The sequence below is a fragment of the Suricata suricatta genome, chromosome 4, assembly GCF_006229205.1.
Source record: "Suricata suricatta isolate VVHF042 chromosome 4, meerkat_22Aug2017_6uvM2_HiC, whole genome shotgun sequence".
Taxonomy (NCBI): domain Eukaryota; kingdom Metazoa; phylum Chordata; class Mammalia; order Carnivora; family Herpestidae; genus Suricata; species Suricata suricatta.
Window position 1 is genome coordinate 117,184,230 of NC_043703.1, and position 20,277 is coordinate 117,204,506.

Genomic DNA, 20,277 nt, shown 5'->3' on the forward strand with positions numbered 1-20,277 from the left:
AATCCTGGATGGATCATTCTCAGAGCATTCTTGAGAGTAAGTTGTAGCATCTGGGCAGAAGTATGGAAGGCCTGAGGAGGGAGGAAGGACAGACACAGAGAGAGGAGAACCAGGAAAGAGCCTAAGCCTGGTCTCCTTAAATCCACAGGGATGGCCTGGCATAGGGTAGGCCTCTTCCCTCCCCATCACACTGCCAACGGGTGATTAATTAGTTACCAGCGGAATAAATTAGAATCAGAAATATCCACCGGTGGTGGTAGGCTATGGACTCCGCCCACCAAGGTCCACAGGCGGCTACTCCAAGCTCCGCCTCCGCGGGCCAGACTCCTCCCCACCGGCCTGCTAAGGCCACCATCCAGGGGGGGAACATTTCCTGCCCAAGTACCGGGCAGAGGTCCCGGAAGTAGGGTTGAGTCCCTTCTCCCCACCGGTTTCACTAAGCCTGTGTCTCAGCATAGGGTTCTTTCAGCAGAAGGTCGGAATCCTATTAACAAATGACTTCAGGGTGGCGAAAGGATAGAATCAGGCACAACTTGTCACTTTGGGGGCCGCCTAGAGGTTAGTTGCAAGGTCTCGGAGGAGGCAGGGCAAGGGCCTGCTGGAGTCCAGCGACCAAAGGCAGTCAGTAGGGGTCGGTCTCCCCCAGCTACCCGTGTCCCATCTCCTTACCCTCTGCTCGAAGTCTCCAGAGTACTGTCCAGCCTGACATGCACTGGCTCTGAAGGCTGGCAGGATGCCTCGGTCCAAATCCTGACCTAGTGGTTCTTGCTGTGTGAAATGGGCATAATTATATCACCCACCGAATAGACTTGCTATGAGGTCTGAAGGAGACATCGTGTTTAAAGCGTTCAGCCAAGCGCGGAATCTGCCCAACAATCGGCAGAGTTTGCTCTTCCTGCTCCAGAGCGCCAGAATGGAGGCGTCGAGCGACAGAGTCTCCATTTTATTCTTAACAATTGGGAGAAGTTGAGTATCTGGACTGTTAAGCCAGAGGAGGCCAGATCCACACCCTCCCTCCACCCCAGAACCCAGAGAGGTCGCGGAGCACGGAGGCAAGGAGTTGGGGACCCAGGGGCCCAGGGCGGCGGGGGATTTGCCTTCAGTCGTCCACCTGTATCTCCTCTTCAGACAGATGGTGCGCGTTGTCAAGCCGGCCAGGGCCGGGTCCTGGGGGGCCGTCAGGCAACGAGAGGCGGCATTGGACTTCGGGGGACAGCGTGCTCAGCGAGGCCACGTCGGCGCGCATCTCCTCCACGTCGCGCTTGAGCTTGGCGCGCCGGTTCTGGAACCACGTGACAACCTGTGCGTTGGCCAAGCCGAGCCTCGCTGCCAGCCCGTCGCGCTCGGAAGGCGCCAGGTACTTCTGGAAGACGAAGCGTCGCTCCAGCTCCAGCACCTGTTGCGCCGTGAACGCCGTGCGTGACTTTCGCCGCCTGCGGCCGGCCTGGCCAGAGCCCAGCGCACCCGGGGCGGCGCGGCCTGCGGGGATACGGCGCGGGTCAGTCTCTAGCCTGCAGGAATCAGGCATCCGCTCGAAGAAGTTCGAGAAGCTGTGGGGAGGCTCAAGCCGGGGTGGGGGCGGAGCGAAAAGGCGCACGGGAGCCAGGGACGTGGTCCCTCACCGAAAGCGGGGTCAGGCTGAATTGAGAGTGGGGCACATAAAGTGGAACGGACCACTTGGGTATGGGAGGCAGCAGGTGAGGGCATCCTGACGAGGCGAGGGAGTGGGAAGAGGGTGGGAATGGCCAAAGGAGACCTGGCTCAGAGTCAGGTCATCTAGGGCGGGATCTTTGAGGTCTTCCGGAGCCCCAGGATAAGTGCGCTTGTAGGTTGGGGACGGCACCCGAGGCGCGGGCCGCCATGCTCAAAATAGGGACAGCCCAGGCAGCCCAGTGTGATGGGTGTAATAGGACGCGGAACATGCCCTTCAAAACACTCGAGTCACGATGGGCACTCTTGGTTTACGATTTTTTAATGACACGGGAACCACCGCCTCGACCCCAAAAGGAGGTAGTGGGGATTCAAAGTGTAAGGAGAGGCGACGTCCGTAGTCCCCCGACCCTTGCCGCCCCTAGGACCCACTGCTCTTGTCCGGGTTCCTGAAGAGAACGCGTGGAGCGGAGCTAGGTCACCCGAAGAGACCGAGCCGAGCCTCCCAGCACTTTCTGCAGCGCCCTTGCCCTAGTTCATTCTTTTACAGCCTCCGGCTCAAGCCTTTTGTCTCCTCCTCACCGGTCTGTGTCGCGATTGCCCCGCCTACAGCGAACGAGCCAACGGGTCACTCAGTTCTCCGCAGACCAGCCCTTCCCCTCGGCGCTGGCGGCTTCCAGGAGCGGCCGCGGAGCCTGGGAACTAGCGGAGGGCAGGTGAGGATTGGAAGATGGAAGTCCCAGCAGACGGGCCGAGGACAGAGGGCAGATTAGAGTGGGGGCCCTTGTAAACGAAAGGTTGAGACCGGGACCTGGAGGGGAGAGATGGGGAGAAGGCCAAATCAAAGTGCGCGACTTTGCCTGCGCTGTACCTTTAGAGGGCTCCGGAGCGTGCCGGTCAAATCCGCGGAAAGTTTTACTAGTCAGCTCCTCCAGCGCGCACAGAGGCGACCTGGGACCAGGACTCGACTCCGGAAGCTGGGACGTAGAGGGTTCTCGAAGGATCACGCGCGGGCCTAGGATATCTGCGATGCTGAATGATGTCCGGGTTGTCCGGGGTTCTGGTCCCGAGTTCATGGCCGGCCGGGCTGTGGCTGCCCCGCAGCTTGCAGCGCTCGGCTCCGCAGCTGCCTGGGTCCTAGGGCTCGGCTCCCGATCTGGGCCCCCAGCTTCGGACCCGCCCCCCGCGCTGGGCCCAAGCCTCGTGTGCCCCTCCTCCTGCGCCCCCAACCCCCAACTCGGGACCGCGGTTGGTCTGGGGGTGGTAGATATCCTCGCAGCTGTATTTCTACAAGGTGGGGAGGTGCAGAGAGAAGACTCGGAACAACCTGCCGTACCGCGCCGCCGAGCAGCTCTGCGCCGCTGCACGCTCTGGACGGCGCCTTCCTGGACGGCCCGCAGATTCGGTGTGCCACCGACTCCCCGCCTGGCCGCTGCTCTGGCTCATAAACTAGTCGGCAATAAAATTGCTTCCCCTGGCCCCAGCAGATTGGGATTTGCAAAATTCCGAGGAGGGAGATCAGAGCTGACCGTTCTAGGATCTCTGATTCCTCCTCCTAAGAAGGACCTTGGTCTCCTGACCTGGCCCCTTCGTACCTGCCCCACCCCGGCGGAACCCTCTTGAAGAAGTTGGCGGCTGGAAGTTATTAGAGTGGCGTGAGGGGGCTGGGGGGGAACTCGAGACTTGGAAGGACCTGGCCTGGGGGAGAGTCCAGCATCCACAACCAAGAGTAATGGGGACAGGATGTGGAAGCAAAAGCAGATGAGCTGATTCCACCAGCTTTCTGGCTGGACCCAGGCTTAGAGGCTCTGAGAAAGTTAAAACACATGGAGAAGTGAAAGAGACCGGGGCCTCAGGAGAGAAGACAGCAAATCTGGAGCTAGCGCTACTGCCCCGGGAGGGGTCGTGACCAGGGAAGACTAGCCTCCACCAAGGCTTATCAGTCCATCTGTCTTTGGCTCCATATTAAGCTCCTGTAGTTCAAATAGGGGTTCCCCAGCCTTGAAAGCCCAGAAACCACCCTGTAGGAGCAGCAATGGAAAGGGATACTGGTCATTCCCCAGAGGAAAGTGACTTGCAAGTCAGACTTCACGGACCTAACCAGATCCTGGGACAGAAACCCCCTGCCAACTCAGGGGCAAACCCTAAGGTCTGGGATATTCATTCCTAATTTATTTGTTTCCTATCTTCCTCTCTTTTCTCCCACATCTATTCCAGTCCTGGGCTCACACCTAAGTGAGCACCCTACAGCTGTCCTTTGTAGGAAGAAGGCAGCTCTGGGACAGTGGGGCTCCAGCAGTGGAGGCCCAGCAAGGCAAGGGTTTTGTTCACATAAACACCCCAAATAGCTAGGGGATTCACAGCCCAAAGGGAGAAAAGCCCCACCACTCCTGAGGAGCTCACCATTCCTAAGGAACTCTCTTCTACAGGATGCTTCTAGGTTTTGTTTTGTTTTGTTTTTGCCCAACAGTGCCAAGAAGTCATTTCTGGGCTGTCCATCATGTCACCTTCTCTGTAGATCTCTGCACCTTCCACCATTTGTGCAATGATCCTCTGTGCCTATTCCCTGGGGGCAAGTGGAGCCTGCAGTTGAGGTGCCCTAAACAGAGCTTGGGAGATCTAAGGCACCAGGGCCAAAGATAATGGGGTTTGAGGAAACATCACCTGGCCAGAGGCACTAATCTGGCCTCCCAAAGATGGAGAAACACAGGGTCTTCTTGGTAAGGAGTTCTCTCCAGTGACCCCTCCCATCCCCCAGACACACACAGACACTTGCATAGTACCCTCAGGGCAGCCTGAGCAACACTCGGCCCAATGGGCCACTGCTGGGTCTGAAAACAGAGCCAGGCCACAGCAGAACACTGAGATGTCTCAGGATCTTGTTAATTGGTTATTAATGGTAGAAAGCCGAGGGGGCGCCAAGAGTGATCCTTCTGGCTTGAAGCTGCAGTCCTCTGAACCATCCTGGTGGTTTGACTTAATCTGCTTTTAAAGAGGGTCCCAGGAAGCTGCAGGATCTGCCTAGCTCATGTCCCAGGCCGGTCACCCAACACTACAACCTTCCTCTATGTAGGTTTTGTCATCTCTTCCTCTGCTCTTAATTACTAGTGTGTTCGTGGGGAGTGCCTTCCTCTCCCTTTCCATCCTTCCCGCCTTTCTCCCCCACTACCTCCCCCCTGCAAACTGCAACCAGGCTAAGGTAATGGGGTTCCACAGTGGGGGCTGGGCGATCCCCATTTGGGGGATGAAAGGGAAGGAGAGACTAGTAAAGGGAGGAGGCCGCTGACAGCAGAGCTAGCTAAGGCCGTCCCAGCGGCCACGGCCTAGTCCAGACAACGGTGGGGCCACAGGAGGGGACTTCTCCCAGCAAAGCCTCTGGAACCTGAGCTGGGGAGAAACCGGATCCTCATGGGGGGGGGGGTAGGAGGAGGGTGAATGATTAATGAGGGAGATTTAAGAGATTAAATCTGGGTTCTGGGTTGGATGGGAGGGGGGTGCTGCACTCCGTTGTCTTGTAGGTTTCACCCACCCATACCTTCCACCCCCAAGGTCCAACCCTTCCTGTCCTGGGCCTTCACAGAGTGATCCACAGACAGGCACCTCCCCTCCTCCCCATTCTGATGGTTTTCCTCTTTCAGCATTCTCCAGCAGCCCTTCATGTCTCCCACTTCCTCCGATTGCCCTCGTTGTCCTTTCAGACATTTGGAGTCCTCTGCTCCTCCTCCTTGTAGAGACTCCCACATTCGGACTTTCAGTCCCTCTGGAAGGCACCTCCATTCCCCTTTAAGGTTGCTTTCTCACACCTCTGCTCATCATCTCCTTTCAGATTTCGCTTTCTTCATTGTCCCCACCTTATCTCTCATTCCTGGACACCGCACCTCTCACCCAGCTTGCCCATCTTAGCCTCCCACCTAGCAGGTTCCTTTACCCAGCCCTCCACCCCCAGATTTATGCCTCTTTTGGCATGGAGGTCTGTTAAATAAACAACCTTTAGTCTCTGGATTTCCCTCTCCACGCATTCTAATTCTGTGATTGGCAATGCTCCGAATAACCCCTTCAGTGTTGAGGGCCAGTCCCAGAGAGGTGCCTGCCCGTCCCTTCCCACCCTTAGGGAAGTCCGTTAGTCAGTGAGAGGCGGGTGGGCCTTGAGGGAGGAAACTCCAGGCCTACGGGGGGAAAGGGCGGGGCGGCAGCCGGCTCACACACTTAAAGGGTGGTTTTCTTTCAGAAAATGTTGTTGAATGAACCGACTCAGACACTTCCATTTTAGTATCGTTTCTTCTAGGGCTTCGCTCGGTCAGTGAGCCCTTTTCTAGCCCTTTCCGCTGGCTCACAAAGGGCTCTGTGGGTGAGCGAGCTGGGCTGGGGAAGCGGCGGGATACGCAGAAGAAGGCCATCCCTGACACACACGCCCCGCCCCCCCCCCCCCCAATCAAGACCTGCTCCACTACCATTGAGGTCTTTTTTCCCTCCTTCTCCGCCCACTCCCGGCCCTGGGACAGACTGGTGGGCTAAGAGGGACCTGTTCCCTCCTGTGCCGAGGCCAGGGGCAAATCTCGGTGCTCCCTTCCCCCAGGCCAGTATGGACCACGGAAATGGAAGTGGCAGGGTAAGGGCCTGCGAAGCCCCTGAAGGTGAGGATTGATGCTTCCCTCCGAAGCACCGAAGCACCGGGAGGGAGGCCAAGGGCACCTGGGAGAGGCCTCGAGGCCCACTGGGACTACCCCGCGGCAGCCTCTTTGAACGCCAACAAGTGACCGCGTTCTGGGTCACACAGCCCAAAAGAACCCTGGGCTTGATTCTGCACCCTTCCCCCCACCCCTCACCCCGTGTCGGGCAGATCGCGACCTGAGGGGGACAGGGTCTGTGCCGCGCAGACCCCGCAGCTGGCTTGCATCAGCTCTCAGGAGACGCACCACAGCTGCCTCTGCCACCACCGCTGACAGACAAAAAGAAGGTTCTGCTGGGCCCCGGGGAAGGTTGCCACTGCATTCCAGATCCTGGCCTGAGCTCCCTCTACTGCTCCTTGGCCTCTAACCATGCCTTGTCAAAAGCCGAATCCTGAGGCTTGGTCCCTAGGTCAACCTTATTTACTGACTGGGCCTTCTTGATGCCAAGCTTCAACTTAGACTACTCCCCAATTTAAACTACTCTCCAAATCCTGCAGCCACTTAGGACCTAAAAAGTCCCCAGAAACATTTTTAGCTCCTTTCCCCAAGTCCAAACCTCTCCCTGGTGAGTCACTCCTTGAAAATGCCCTTTCAGGGGGCCCCTGGGTGGCTCAGTTGGTTAAGCCTCTGACTTGATTTTGGCTCAGGTCATGATCTCATAGTTGGTGCTCCTACTTGGAGCTCCTCGCTTTCAGCTCAGAGCCTGCTTGAGATTCTCTCTATCTCTCTCTGCCCTTCCTCCTGTTTTGCAAGTACACCCTCTCTCAAAATAAATAAACATAAAAAAAATGGGGGGGGGAGTGCCTGGGTGGCTCAGTCAATTAAGTGTCCGACATTGGCTCAGGGCATGATCTCACGGTTCGTGGGTTTGAGCCCCGTGTTGGGCTTTGTGCTGACAGCTCAGAGCCTGGAGCCTGTCTTCAGATTCTGTATCTCCCTCTCTCTCTGACCCTCCCCTGCTCACGCTGTCTCTCTCTGTCTCTCAAAAAAATAAGTAAACAAAAAAATTAAAAAAAAAAGGTGTTTAAAAAAAAGAAAATGCCCTTTTCATGGACAAACTCCTTGAGAACAGCCTCAGTGTGGCATGCTTGAGCAAGCATGGAGTCCCTAGAAGAGATTGGAATGGGGGGGGGGGCTGAGATAGATATAATTAATCCCAAAACTCTAGATATATGTTGGTGTAGAGGTAGGTGCAAAGGAGTGGAAAAAGCCCTGGTCCTGGCAGAGAGAGGGTTTCCTGGAGGAAGTGACACTTGGACCTTGAAAAGACAGCTAAGTATGGGCATAGGGAGACAAGCATTCCAGGCATGAGGCTCAAAACATGGGAGGCTTGGGGAATCCTGGAGACTGTCAGGGTGGTGGTTCTGCAATGTCTTCACCCTGGTGCTTGTTGTCAGCCGCTCACACCTGCAGGCTCTTGCTTTCTGAAGCCTCCCCATATTGTGCTTTTCTCCTGGTCTACAAGCTTCATCTGTGTGGAGGGACGCCTTGCACTGGCTGCTACGCTCAGTCCCTTTAACCCCCATCCCAGTCTCAGGCTCCCTCAGCCAGTTCAGACCTCCTTCCCTGTATGCTGCCTCCTTCTGCCACCCCATCTGGAACCCTGGAAGCTCTGTGCCTTCAGCCCTCACCAGCTAGGCACAATGACCTCTTTGAATTTATAGGAGTCAGACTTAGGCCAGTGTAAGATTAGGCTTTAAACTTGAGTTCTGGGCACATTTGTGCTGCCTGCTCCATCCCACTTTTCCCAGACTCAGCCACAGCCTGTTAGCTTCCTTCAGGAACTCGCTTCTCCTCCATCTGTTATAGTCCCAGTCAGGCAAGTTTCTGACTACCCTACTGAGAGGCCATAGAAAAGAAAGACTGAATTTATTTCCAGAGCCCAAGGCTCATGGCTGGGCTCATATAAGAAGGAATGTTTGCTGAATTAATCAAGGAAGTTAACAGCCTTGCTACTTCCCTTTTGTTACCTGCAGGTGCCTCTGCTCTCCTGGACTCTAGTTCCCTCTCCTCATCCTTGCTTCACCTAGTCCAGGTACCTGAAGGACAACCATGTCTCCAACTCAACATCCTTGTTCTCCCTGTGTCCCACTCCTCAATTTTTTTTAAATTCCTTCTATAGTGCAATTCTTTTCTTTAAAATAGCATTCTTCTTCAGTCCTTCAGTGGCCACTGTCCAACCCAAACCCTACTCTCACCACTCTCGAATCAGAACACCTCCACTCAAGCCTATAGCATATGGCGCAACATTCAAGTAGAGTGAGAGCTCCCCTCCAGAAAGCCTTCCCCTTCCCCTCTCGCTCTCTCTCTCTCACCCCCCCCACACACAAAAGAGCTGGTATGGGTAACCTGGTTCTACTTAACTCACCTTCTGAGTTTTACATGTATAGGGTTCTCTACCCTTCTCCTTTTGGCAATTCACTGAGGGGCCACGGGCATAGAGAGACCCTCTTTCATGATGAAAGTCAGAGGATTTCTAAGGGAAGCAGGACACAGAACAAAGCATGAATATGTGGAAGGAAGAAAAGAGATGCTTTTTTAAAGTTTTTATTTCAAAAAATAAAGCCGCAGTTAATTTCACATAAATATCTGGGGAGGGAAAGGGACAGGGATGTGGTGGGGGCTTGGCCCCTACCTTCTTTTCTCTTTCACACTGTATTGTAAAAGCAAAGGGGATGGCTAAGGAGAGAACAAAGCAGAAGCAGCAGTCAGTGGGCACAGTCTTACCCAAAAGGACCCCTCAGCACCTCCCCGCCTTGAGGAGTGCCTTGGCCCTGGCTCACCTTGCCGAACCAGCGGGAGAGCCATATCTGCTTCATGGTCATGTGATCTGGGAGAACTTCATTGTCAAAAAGGAGCTGTACCTAGGAGGGAGATAGGGGCAGTTTTAAGAACTCCTCTCTCATGCACGTCAAGAACTACCTCGGTCCACTACAAACTCTCAACTCCCTTTCCCCAAAAAACTGACTGTGGGAATACTCACGTGCTGGGGATTTAGCATTAAGCGGTGACATAAGACCCTCCGGAGATGACGAACTTCAGCTCTAACAGAACATCGAACATATTTGTTCTGGGGATAGAGAGGGAAGGCAAGAGGACAAGGTGTGTGAGGGAGGCTATGGAGAGGTAAGTCTCCTCAGAAGCCCTTCCCTCAGCCCCTCTCACCTGCAGGATGCTTTTATTCTTGTCCTTGCCAGAACTAGGGGGGAAACAGACACAGGTTAGGAGCCCTATCTTTCTGCCGTCCCTTACCCAGAGCTATGGTATACTCTCTTCAAGGGAACAGACACTCCCTTCACTTCTCACCCTCTCACCAAGCCCCTCCCGGGTTTTGGATCACTGACATTGTCACATCAAGACAATTCATGACCTGACCGTACCTCAGCCGCTCCAGGCATAGACTCAGCTGCTCATCATATCGATAGTAGTGGGCTTTAGAGTGGTCAAAGCTGCTGAAAGGGAGGCCGAGGTTGCTCAGGGCTGGCTCTAAGAAAGAGTAGGGAGGAGAGTGGCACAGATTCCATACTCCTTTTTCCCCCAGAAAGCAAAACTGGGCAGGAGGAATGCTCTGGGGGCTTTACCTTACCCTCCTGCTGCCAAGGGACATACCTTCCCCACTGGGCTGGGTGACTCGGTCCAAGCCCCGAGACTGGTAGAATTCTCGAATCCGTTTCTCTTCACCTAGAAGGGAGGGTGGGTGTGCAAAGTAAATATTAGCCCTCCCTCATACTTTGCCTCTCTCTGGATGTCAATCTCTTTACCTACATGGTTCCCACCAAAGCCTTTGTCATCTCAAGCTGCCACCCACCATCAGTCCTCTAGAGACCCCTCAGAGTGAGGTTGGTCACTCACTGTCTTGTAAGCCAGGCACTAGCTTGTACACGATGTCCTGCATGACCCGGTCCAGTTTGAGGTTGAGCAGTGGCTGTGTCTCGTGGATCTTGATGTTGCACATGGGGCAGTACTTACTGGTTTGGAGATATTTCACAATACAACTCTTGCAGACTGCAGGAAGAAAAAAGCAGACTCTCAGGCTCTCTGGGAATGGGCTGGGTGGTGTGTCTGGGTGGCTGGGGCAGGCAGACAACAGCCTGGCAACCAGGGTGGTGGAGACCAGGGCCTGAAGACCCAGCCAGAGTCCAGGGCACTCACAAGTATGAAGACACTCTGTGATGGTGGTAGCATCCACGAAGTAGCCGGCGCACAGACAGCAGACGATGTGCTCATTCAAGTCTTTGATCTTTACTCGGACCTCCTCCTGCGGACACACCGTCAGTCTACGACCATCCCCTCCGCCTCCAAATCATACACCTTCCCAGCTGCGAAGATGCCTCTTTGATCACACCCGACCGCCAAGCCTCGCACCCTGCACGATCCGCAGGGGATTCGTTCCCGGGAGCTGACACTCCCCCTCCGCCCAGCAGGGGGCTCCGCGCACAGCAGGGGCTCCCTTCCCGTGGACTCGCCCGACCTTCCTTTCCCAGGGGAGACTATGCGATGAGGGCGGCACAATGCGCAAGCGTCCTAGCTCGGAGTTTGGCAACCCGATCGCAATCGCGCAGACGCATTTGGCACCCTGTCTCTGCGCAGGCGCAGTGGGCGCCGGGCCAGCCACCGCCCGTCCCCTAGCCGACCCCAGTTCACACCGCTAGCCGACCACAGCAGTAACCCCGCCGCCCCTGCACCTCGTTCCGTAGCGGGTCCATCTTGTACACTGACTGGAGCTGGTTCCGAAGCCTCATCGCGATCGCAATCTGGCCCCCCTGAGGAGACGCCATCTTAAAGGCTGATCCCGGCCTGCCACTTCCGGTGCCGCCTGCGGGGCGGGACTTGTCGCCCAGCAACGAGGGCTTAGATCTTTTCGGATTCGCTGGCCCTCTATAAGGCCCCGCCCATGTCCCTTTCTCCCCGTGTGCTCACCTGAGCCCCACTGGCCCCTCCCCCTCCTCAATCCGTAATTAGGGAGTGGGGGGGGCGTGGGGAGGGGGTCCTATCTCATTGACCTCTAGTAGTAATCATCATAATAGACCCTACCCGACCGCGGGACTAACTTTTGGAGCCTGAAAAGACTGCCCCCGTCTACCCCAAAGGGCCAAGCGGTCTCTGGCAGCCGCCGCTTAGGGTCGTCGACCTCTTGTGACCACGAGCTGGCTAAAGAAGCCCCTCCCGGGTCCTCTCCACGTAAAGTTGCCCTCGTCCGCTGATGCGTCCACGTTACGGAGCTTCATATGGATGGCAGGCCTTCTCCCGGCTCCACGGCGGGAGTTTCTCGGGGCTTTGCGGAGTCTCGGAGAGGGTGGTGAGGAGGGAGGGCCCCCCAGAGACTTGGTAGTGATCTTATTCCGCGCCCCCCCATCCTCCCCTGCCGCCGGGGCTTGTGGTGGCGGCACGGGGGCGGGGGGGGGGGCGGGCAGACCCTGGTTAATGATGATGATTCAATCATCGGCGCCTGCGGAGGCCTGGGACAGACTAATGCAGAGCAGATGCCGAAGGAGGAGGGGAGGAGGACTAGGACACTACCGCACTTAGACTCGCTGAAACAGCGAGCGCCTGCAGTAGCATAGGCCCAGCCCCGTACTTGGAGAGAACGCAGGAGCTCTAGACCGTGTACACTGCCATCCTTAGGTACTTCCAGTCCCAGGTCAGGGATTAAAAGCCAAAGATAAGTTTACTGTGAAGTATTAGCATCAAGTGCAGTGGGAGACTCAAGGGAGAGACCCCAATGGAGACCACCAAAGGCATTCTGGAAGAAGTGGGGCTTTGGGTGGTCACAGTTCAGGGAATGGGGATGGAGTGCGCGAATAAGAAGTGTGGTGGAAATAGAAAAGAAAGGCCTCTGACTTCGGCTGAGGTCAGATCTCACGTTCTGGGTTCAAGCCCTATGTCAGGCTCTGTGCTGACAGCTAGCTCAGCTGGAGCCTGTTTCTGGTTCTGTGTCTCCTTCTCTCTCTGCCCCTCCCCCTCTCATGCTCTGCTTCTCTCTGTATCAAAAATAAATAAAACATTAAAAAAAGAAAAGAAAGGCAGAGTCAAGGGGATCGACCAAAGAGAGGGATAGGAAGATGCAGAGGTGTGGATGTAAAAGTAGTGTTAGAAACAGGGCCTAATGGAGCTGGGACTCTAGCTTGAGGACAATAGGGAGTGAGCAGACCTTTTTTGAAAGGAGGGAGTTACTCTATGAAAGAAACGTTTTGCTCATTTATCTTCTAGTAAATTGGAGTGGATAAGCAGCAAGAAGTGATGAGATTAGGGACTTTTTAATCAACCCCTTCTCACTACATCCGCTGCTTACCTCCCTGGCCCAAGATATCATCTGTCTTCTGGATGATTGATTGCAGTGGATTCTTGCCTGCTTTCCTTGCTTCCACATTTCCATAAGAATAAAAAAGGATATAAGTTTTTGAGTTGCTGAATATATTTATTATCTGTGACTGTTTCATGTATGTATACATACACTTTTGTACACTTTATTGTATGTTAGTTTTACCCTAAAAGCCTGTTAAAAATAAAAATTAAAAAATCAGATGTCTTTTCCTTAACATTCCAGTAGCTTCTTTTTTCAGAATAAGAGCCCAAATCCTTACAATGCTTCAAGACTTTGCATGGTCTCTCAAATCAGTCTCTCCAGCCATGTTGGACCCCTCACTGTTGCACAGACAACACCAAAATATACTTGCATTATCCCCAACTTGAAATGCTTAGATGTTCAAATGGCTTTTTTCTTCTTCCAGGTCTTTACTCTGTGAGGCCTTCTCTAATCACTTTAGATAAATCCCAACCCCCACCCTTTCACTTCTCCCCTTTTTTGCTTTTTTTTCTTCTTAGCATTTATTATTATTCAATATATATTGTCTTTTGTTTACCTGCCTCCCCCATTATAACATGAGCTTCGTAAGGGCAGGAATTTTTTTTTTTTCTGTTATGTCTGCATAACAGAAACTGTGTCTCCAGTGCCTGGTGCATGGTAGGTGTTCAATCAAAACTTTCTGGATGAACAAATGAATGAATGTCGTTGGTGGTGATGATGGCCCAGATTAGGGTTTTATCAGTGGAAATGAAAAGGAAGGGCTGTATCTGAAACATTTCAAAAGAAAGCATTATAGAGGAGGGAGTGGACCGGGAACTTGGATGGGGAGCATGTCCCCAGGCCTGGTGGATTTTAAGGTGGATGCAGCAAAGGCAAGCAGAGCTGGCCAGAAGATCAGGACAAAGAGGCTGGAACACAAGTGTCAGAGCCAAGAAGGTCTCAGTTTTCTGGGTGGATATAATAGATGGGATGGATGAAATCTGAGCAGATATACAGAGGGGGAAAGCTGAAGTCTGAGATCTGAGAATGCTCAGTCTTCAGTGGAAAAACCAAAGTGGAGAAAAGACATAAGCATTGACTATGAAAGTCTAAAGAAGACAATATTACATAAACCAACAGCGACATTTCATGAAATAGTTGGTGATCCAGAAAGTAAAACATGCCAGAGAAGTTCTCAATATGGAAACTGAAACTTTTCGAAAAAGAGTGTAATGAAACCAGGTTATAGTGAGTTAAAAGAATAAATGATGAGGGGGTGTCTGGCTGGGTCAGTTGGTGGTAGAACATGTGACTCTTGATATTAGTGGTATAAGTTCAAGCCCCATGTTGGGCACAGAGATTAGTTTTAAAATAAGTAAAAATTAAAAAGAAATGATGAGGAAGTAGAGGCAATGGGTATGTGTTGGAGGGGGGGAGAATACAAGGGAAAAGAAAAGCAGAATCTCTCTTGGAGATAAAAATCTCTCTTGTACAGATAAAAGAGACCTAAGACAGCTGGGGGTAGGAAAGACTAAGGTAATGACAGAAATGATGATACAGGAGTGGGGACCATCTCCTGGGAAAGACACTGCACAAAAAGGAGGAAGGAAGGAAAGGCAGAGGCTGGAAATGTGCCTCTTCCTGTGAAGCTGCAAGCTTGAAGGCCTGACAACTTGAAGAATTGGGGACCACCTGCACGCATGTAGGATATGGGGAGATGACGGATACAAAGCAGTGTGTACGGGAGGAGGAGGTTCTGACTTCAAGGCCTCCATCTTAGATACAAAGTCAAAGGAACCACTTTTTTCAGAGAATTGGGATCAGAGACATGGAGGCAAGCAGAGAAATTCCTAGGACTGTGGCTGACAGAATTGGATACCCATTGTTTTTGAAGTGAGGCAGTAATTTTTTTTTTTTTGCAACTCCCCAGAAGGTATGTATATATTACTGGGTTTGTGACCATTTTCCTGCCCAGGGATCAGTTGGGCAATCTCTGGGAGGCAGTGCCATCTGTGCTGACCTCAAAAGTCAGGATGAACAGTCAGCAGGTATACAGGTCTGCATGATGTTGCCTCTTCCTCTCTGATTGATTCATTCAGGAAGGATTTATTCAGCTTGATTGGAGACACACTAGTGCCCACCCTTTCCTCAGAGGCCCACCAGCGAGAGTGGGAAGGGACTGCCAGATTCCTAATCTGCAGGCCAGTTCCTTTCAAAGTCTTTATTTACTTTGCTGGCTCCCTAGGCTCTCTGTTTTCATTCAGGGAATCCAGCCCAAGCTGTCTCAGAGGTTTTCCCTGGACAGCAGAAGTTTCATGCTCCCTAGTAGCCCCGTTTCTCTACTGCTGAGAAAGGGTGCTTCAACTTCTGTGAACGGCTAGGGGAGGTGATAATGGCTGTCTTTTCCACCAAGGTAACAGCACAGCTGCCAAATTGTCAGGATCCTCTGCTCCCCCTGCCCCCTTCAGAAGGGGCTTTTGGCAGGTTGAGGAAAGAACTGGAGAAACTGGATAGTGGAAGTGGACAAGAAATTGGGGGAGGATGTCACATATTATTAATGCCAACTGCCTGCCTCCTCCATGATCCACTCCCTTCAGACTGAGGCTTCTGAGAACACTGAGGGCCTGGTGGCTTTAGTGTGTGGGGGTGGGAAATCCACTCCCTTTTTTCTCCTCTTTATCTTCCTGCCCAGATGCCCAAATATCATTCCTAGTTCCCTGGAGAGAAAAGACCCCTCATCCTGCCTCAGGCACTGGGCTGCAGCCCATCTGCTGGGGCGAAAGGAGGGGCAGAGTCTTTTGCCAGGAGATCCTGGAGAATCAACTGGAAGATCTATGCTCTTAGGAAGGCTCATTTACTAGACTTAGAAGGCATTTCGGCGTACACGGGTAACCGGCAGCCTGGAGTCTGGAGCGGAGTCTGAGCCCCGCATCCACAGCGGGCTGGAGTCTAGGGGCTAGGACTGGCACATCAGGGCGGGGTCCTTTGGCCACCACGTGTCCGAGGCAGGCCGAGCGGCTCATCAGTGCCCACCCGCCTCAGAATGGCAGGAACATCCCCCTCCCTGCGCCCAGTCTCACCGGCTCGGAGGCGCCAGGGCCCCCCCGGGGCCGGGGCGGGCCGGGGAAGGTAATGTAATTCCGACCCAGCTAACCCGATTATGGCGGCCTGCACCGGGCCGGGCGGCGGCGGGGGCGGGTCTACGACGCAGGGGCCCGCCGGGCCCGGGTCCCATACCGGGAAGGACGCAGAGTTCACACACTCCCAGCTCCTGGGTCCGTGGCCAGAGGTCACAAGGTCACTGAGAGGCTTCAGTCTTTCCCCACCTCCCTTCTCTGACACACTCCAGGCACAGTTTCTGGGGCTTGGGTGGGGTGTAGCGTCTGTGAGAAATGAGGCGGCTGAATCTCCACGCCCCCCCACCCCCGCCCCGACTTCGGTAAAGACTCATGTGTCGCCTATGGCGATTTTGTTCTCCTGCTTTTGGGGGCGGGGGAGTGTGTGAGAATAGACTTCCTAGGCGCTGAGTGGAGGGGCACAGTCCCGTATTGGTGGTCCCCTGTCCAGGGCGGAACGCCAGCCTCAAGCTCTCATCCGCCGGAGTAGGCCCGGCTTGGTCCAATGGTCCGGACTACATCGATTTCAGAAAACTGAAACTCTAAGAAACACAGGGTACCAACTGCTGGTGCTCCCGGAAGGAGGTAGGGGCCCTACGGGAGAGGCCGGGAGGTACACCAGGAGAGCACAGTGGTTGTTCCCCGCCCTAGCCCACCAGACGCGCCCTGCCACTCCCTCCCCACACCTGTCGTCTTCCCGGGCCTCCGACTCGCCGGCAAGGTTCCCCAACCGCTTCCCATCGCAGCCAGGAAGCCACAACGAGATTTGGTCTTCGAGGGCACTTTGGCGGGGGCCACAACGAATCCGGGAGTCTGCAGGCAGGACCCATCGCGAGGCGAAGAATGGGGGCTGTGGGAGGAGGCACCTGCGAGGAAGGCCGGTGAGGCCGAGGAAGCCCAAGGCGGAGGCCGGCGAGGATGGAGTTGCTGTGCGCATCTTGGCTGACTCAGCGCGCTGCGGTCCATGATCTGGCCCCTCCCGTGCTGACCCTGGTTCCTAACACCCTTGCCACCTCCCCTCTTACCCTCACCATACCCGCTCCCCACTCTTCCCCGCGTTTCGCACAAACAGGCGTCTCTTTCCCTTTAACGGGTCCGGCCCCGCCCCTGCCCTCCCCCCAGCCCCCACTGCCCACCCAGTGCTGATCTGTCTGTCACTGCCCCAGCCCAAGCGGGCCAACCCTCTCCACCCTGAACTCGGGCAGAGGACTCGGGCAGAGGCCCCCGCAGCCTAGCGTCCATCTGCGCTTCAGAGACAGCAAGGGCACTCCTGGGGCCCCCGCCGGTCGCGCTCCCCCGGGATGCGAGTCCCTGCGCCGACGCCCGGCAGAGGCCGGCATGGGCGCGGCTACTCCCCGTGCACTGGGATGAAGCTGTCCCGGGGGCCCCGGGGACCCGCTGCGGCCAGCTCCGCAGGCCCTTGAGGCCGTTGCCCCTGAGCGCTCCGCAGCTGGGCTCCCAGAGTTGCCTGGGCGTCCTCCCCAGCCGCCAAACCTCCTGCGGTCCTCCTTGACCCGGACCCATGGAGCCGGCGGTCCTGGCCCCGCACAACCTCCCGCACCACGAGCCAATCAGCTTTGGTATCGATCAGATCCTGAGCTGCCCGGAACCCCCCGGGAGCAGCCTAGGCCCTGGCCGCGCGGGCCAGGGCCATGGTGAGAGTCCGGCGTTCTCGGGTGGATTTCACGGAGCCTCAAGCTACGGCTCCGCGGGTTCGCTGGCCCCGCTACCTGGCAGCTCAGGCATGGGCCCAGGCGGCGTGATCCGCGTCCCGGCGCATCGTCCGCTGCCAGTGCCGCCGCCCGCGGGAGGTGCCCCTGCGGTGCCTGGACCCTCTGGCTTGGGCGGAGCCGGGGGCCTAGCGGGACTCACCTTCCCTTGGATGGACAGCGGCCGCCGCTTTGCTAAGGACCGGCTCACGGGTGAGGTTGCCCGACCCTCCAGCGTCTTGCCCTACACTGACCCCCTTTTCTCATCTTTGAGCGTTCTGCTCCAACTCAAGTTCCCCGTATGCTCCCCGCCCAGATCAACTCAGGCGATTCTCCCCCAGTTTGTGTCTCTTGGTCGCGCTGCTTAAGAGAGGCGATGGGGAAGACGCTGCCGTCGATGCCCGCGCCCTCCTTTGCAGGCCACGGTCCACCCCGAGGGGAGGGAAGGATGAAGTTCCGGGGGCCGTCTCTTCCTTACCAAAGGGGGAGGGCCATTTCTTCAGAGGCCCTTTCTTGTCTGGAGGCCTTTGCTGATGAGAGGCCGAGCCTGGGGCACCTGGAAAGGCTGCCCTGAAAACCTTGCCTTGTTCTTCTTTCCTCCCTGTAGCCGCACTCTCGCCCTTCTCCGGGACGCGCCGCATAGGCCACCCCTACCAAAACCGGACCCCTCCCAAACGGAAGAAGCCGCGCACGTCTTTCTCCCGTTCGCAGGTGCTGGAGCTGGAGCGGCGCTTCCTGCGCCAGAAGTACTTGGCCTCGGCCGAGAGGGCAGCGCTGGCCAAGGCCCTGCGCATGACCGACGCACAGGTCAAGACTTGGTTCCAGAACCGGCGCACCAAGTGGCGGTGAGGCGCGGGGCGCGCGACGGCTGGCGGTTGGCGTCAAGGTGGCAGTGAGGCGCGGGGCGGGTGAGGGACCTCGGCCCCGCGCTGACCATGAGGCGCGGGTTGGGCGAGGGCTGGTCTAGCTGACACCGCGACTCGACTTCACAGGCGCCAGACGGCGGAGGAACGCGAGGCGGAACGGCACCGCGCGGGCCGGCTGCTCCTGCACCTGCAGCAGGACGCCCTACCGCGGCCTCTGCGGCCGCCGCTGCCCCCGGACCCACTCTGCCTGCACAACTCGTCGCTCTTTGCACTGCAGAACCTACAGCCCTGGGCCGAGGACAACAAGGTGGCTTCCGTGTCTGGGCTCGCCTCGGTGGTGTGAGCGACGCCTGCCCAACCCGCCGCCGAGCGCTCTTTTCCGGACCGAGGCGCCGCGAGGAGCGCCGGGCCCAGGGCCGTGGAGCGAGCGGCTGACCACGCCGTGGTTCTGTGGTTGCGGAGCTTGTGAGGAAGGGCTGTCTTTGAGGCTATCACCGAGGGCTCCTGGGCCACTGCGGGCTCCCAGGCTAGCGTTGTGTGGTAGCACCGTGCTTAGACGTGGCCTTTCCCGCCATTTCCCACTCAGCTGCGGTTGCACCCCAGCTGGAAACCTAGGAGCCGAGAAGGCGGGACCTGTAGTATGGTAGCCAACGAGGTGAGGGGGGGGTGTGGGCTGGCCAATGGGAGCCGCTCTTCGGAGGGCTACGGCTTCTTCCGAGGGTGCGTTAGTGTTGGGGTTCTGGACCCACAGCGCAAGCTAAAGGTTGTTCTGGGATGGGACCGCGGCAGCTGGCACGCACTGCCTGGGTCTGTACCAAAGGTGTGATGAAAGGAAAGAAGACACCAATGACAGTGGAATAACGGACGAGGTGCTGGAGGGTGAGAGTCTGACTGTGACAGGAACCAGAGGGTTATCCACACTGTGCATCTCATTCTTCAACTGTAAAATAATCGCTAAGGATACCTTCCTGACTTTGAACCTCATGTTGTCGTGTGTGTTCAGCCTGCCAACTCCGTCCTCCTCCTTGAGCCTCACATCGCGTGCGTGGGTGGCAGGCAAGACGCATACTTAAACACCTCATGAAAGACAATCTAGGAACACTAATCTGGCTCTGGTGTCCTGTGGGGACAGAGAGGGGAGAGGGGGAAGAAGCAGTGGATAAAATTAATGGGCCCTGTGTAGTTAGGATGAGCAGAATTTGGCAAATAAGTAGGGATATCTGAGAAGAGTCAAAGATAATTCCAAGGTTGGAAATGTAGAGGATCAAGAGATCAATGGTGTTATGGATAATGAAGGGGAATGGAAAGATTGGAGCAAGGTAACTCTGCCGGCAAAACTAAATGCTAGACCTAAAGAGAATACATTCTGGAAAAGTACTTTTGGGGGAGGTTGGTTAACATCCACATGGACTTGATAGACTCTCTAAGGGAGGACACGGAGGAGAAAAGCAGAGTTGTAAGGATGTTCTACAAACACATTTACAATGTGCAAAATGATGGAGGATATCAAAGTTAATAGTTCAAAGGAAGAAAAGGGAATGAGCACCCAGCTGGAAAGAAAGGAAAGCATGATGTCCCTGAAGTTGTTAGAACAGCTTTAGCTTGTGGGTGAGCCAGGGGCTTCTGGGAAGCTTGTTGATGAGAGTTGAGAGTTTGAGGATGGTTGCAATACTCATGAGATTTAAGAAGACGTTAAGTTGTATGTGGAAAAGGGAAGATTTCTGTCTGATTTCTTATAGAACTCTCATTCTTCTTCCCCTAGAGGCAGGAAAATCAGAGGGAAGTGAGCTTTGGGCAGGGTCAGAGACCAGCTGTGGTCAATCCACTCATGTTCTGGGGTAGTGACAGCTAGGTCAGTCACAGCATGAAGTCTTGACCACAGGTGGGAACCAGGCAAGAGGATATTGTGAGGGGAGTTGGATGATACTGTGTCATCTCTAACTCATGGATGTTGTGTATGCTGCTGCAGAGCCAAACTCA

General features: G+C 55.3%; 3 protein-coding genes across 5 annotated transcripts; 1 reads left to right on the forward strand and 2 right to left on the reverse strand.

Moving 5' to 3' along the window:
- Positions 1–925: 925 nt before the first annotated feature.
- LBX2 (ladybird homeobox 2) lies at positions 926–3,066 on the reverse strand. The gene is made up of 2 exons (XM_029937658.1): positions 2,522–3,066; positions 926–1,479 (listed from the first exon to the last, which is right to left on the reverse strand). Exons 1-2 carry the CDS (start codon positions 2,724–2,726, stop codon positions 1,100–1,102), a joined length of 585 nt encoding a protein of 194 aa, XP_029793518.1. The 5' UTR covers positions 2,727–3,066; the 3' UTR covers positions 926–1,099.
- Positions 1,957–11,165, reverse strand: PCGF1 (polycomb group ring finger 1). Of its 3 annotated transcripts, none has more exons than XR_003907903.1 (11): positions 11,006–11,165; positions 10,473–10,578; positions 10,173–10,325; positions 9,930–10,001; positions 9,701–9,806; positions 9,486–9,519; positions 9,304–9,390; positions 9,104–9,184; positions 8,956–8,999; positions 8,689–8,796; positions 1,957–2,461 (listed from the first exon to the last, which is right to left on the reverse strand). XR_003907903.1 is itself a non-coding variant. In XM_029937657.1 (9 exons), exons 1-9 carry the CDS (start codon positions 11,096–11,098, stop codon positions 8,952–8,954), a joined length of 780 nt encoding a protein of 259 aa, XP_029793517.1. In that variant the 5' UTR covers positions 11,099–11,156; the 3' UTR covers positions 8,852–8,951. The 3 variants fall into 3 exon arrangements, 1 of the variants encoding a protein (XP_029793517.1); XR_003907904.1 differs by lacking the exon at positions 1,957–2,461 and adding an exon at positions 8,175–8,359; XM_029937657.1 differs by lacking the exons at positions 1,957–2,461; positions 8,689–8,796 and having other exon boundaries at positions 8,852–8,999; positions 11,006–11,156.
- Positions 11,166–17,209: 6,044 nt separating this feature from the next.
- TLX2 (T cell leukemia homeobox 2) lies at positions 17,210–19,276 on the forward strand. The gene is made up of 3 exons (XM_029936267.1): positions 17,210–17,644; positions 18,039–18,276; positions 18,424–19,276. Exons 1-3 carry the CDS (start codon positions 17,245–17,247, stop codon positions 18,638–18,640), a joined length of 855 nt encoding a protein of 284 aa, XP_029792127.1. The 5' UTR covers positions 17,210–17,244; the 3' UTR covers positions 18,641–19,276.
- Positions 19,277–20,277: the final 1,001 nt, after the last annotated feature.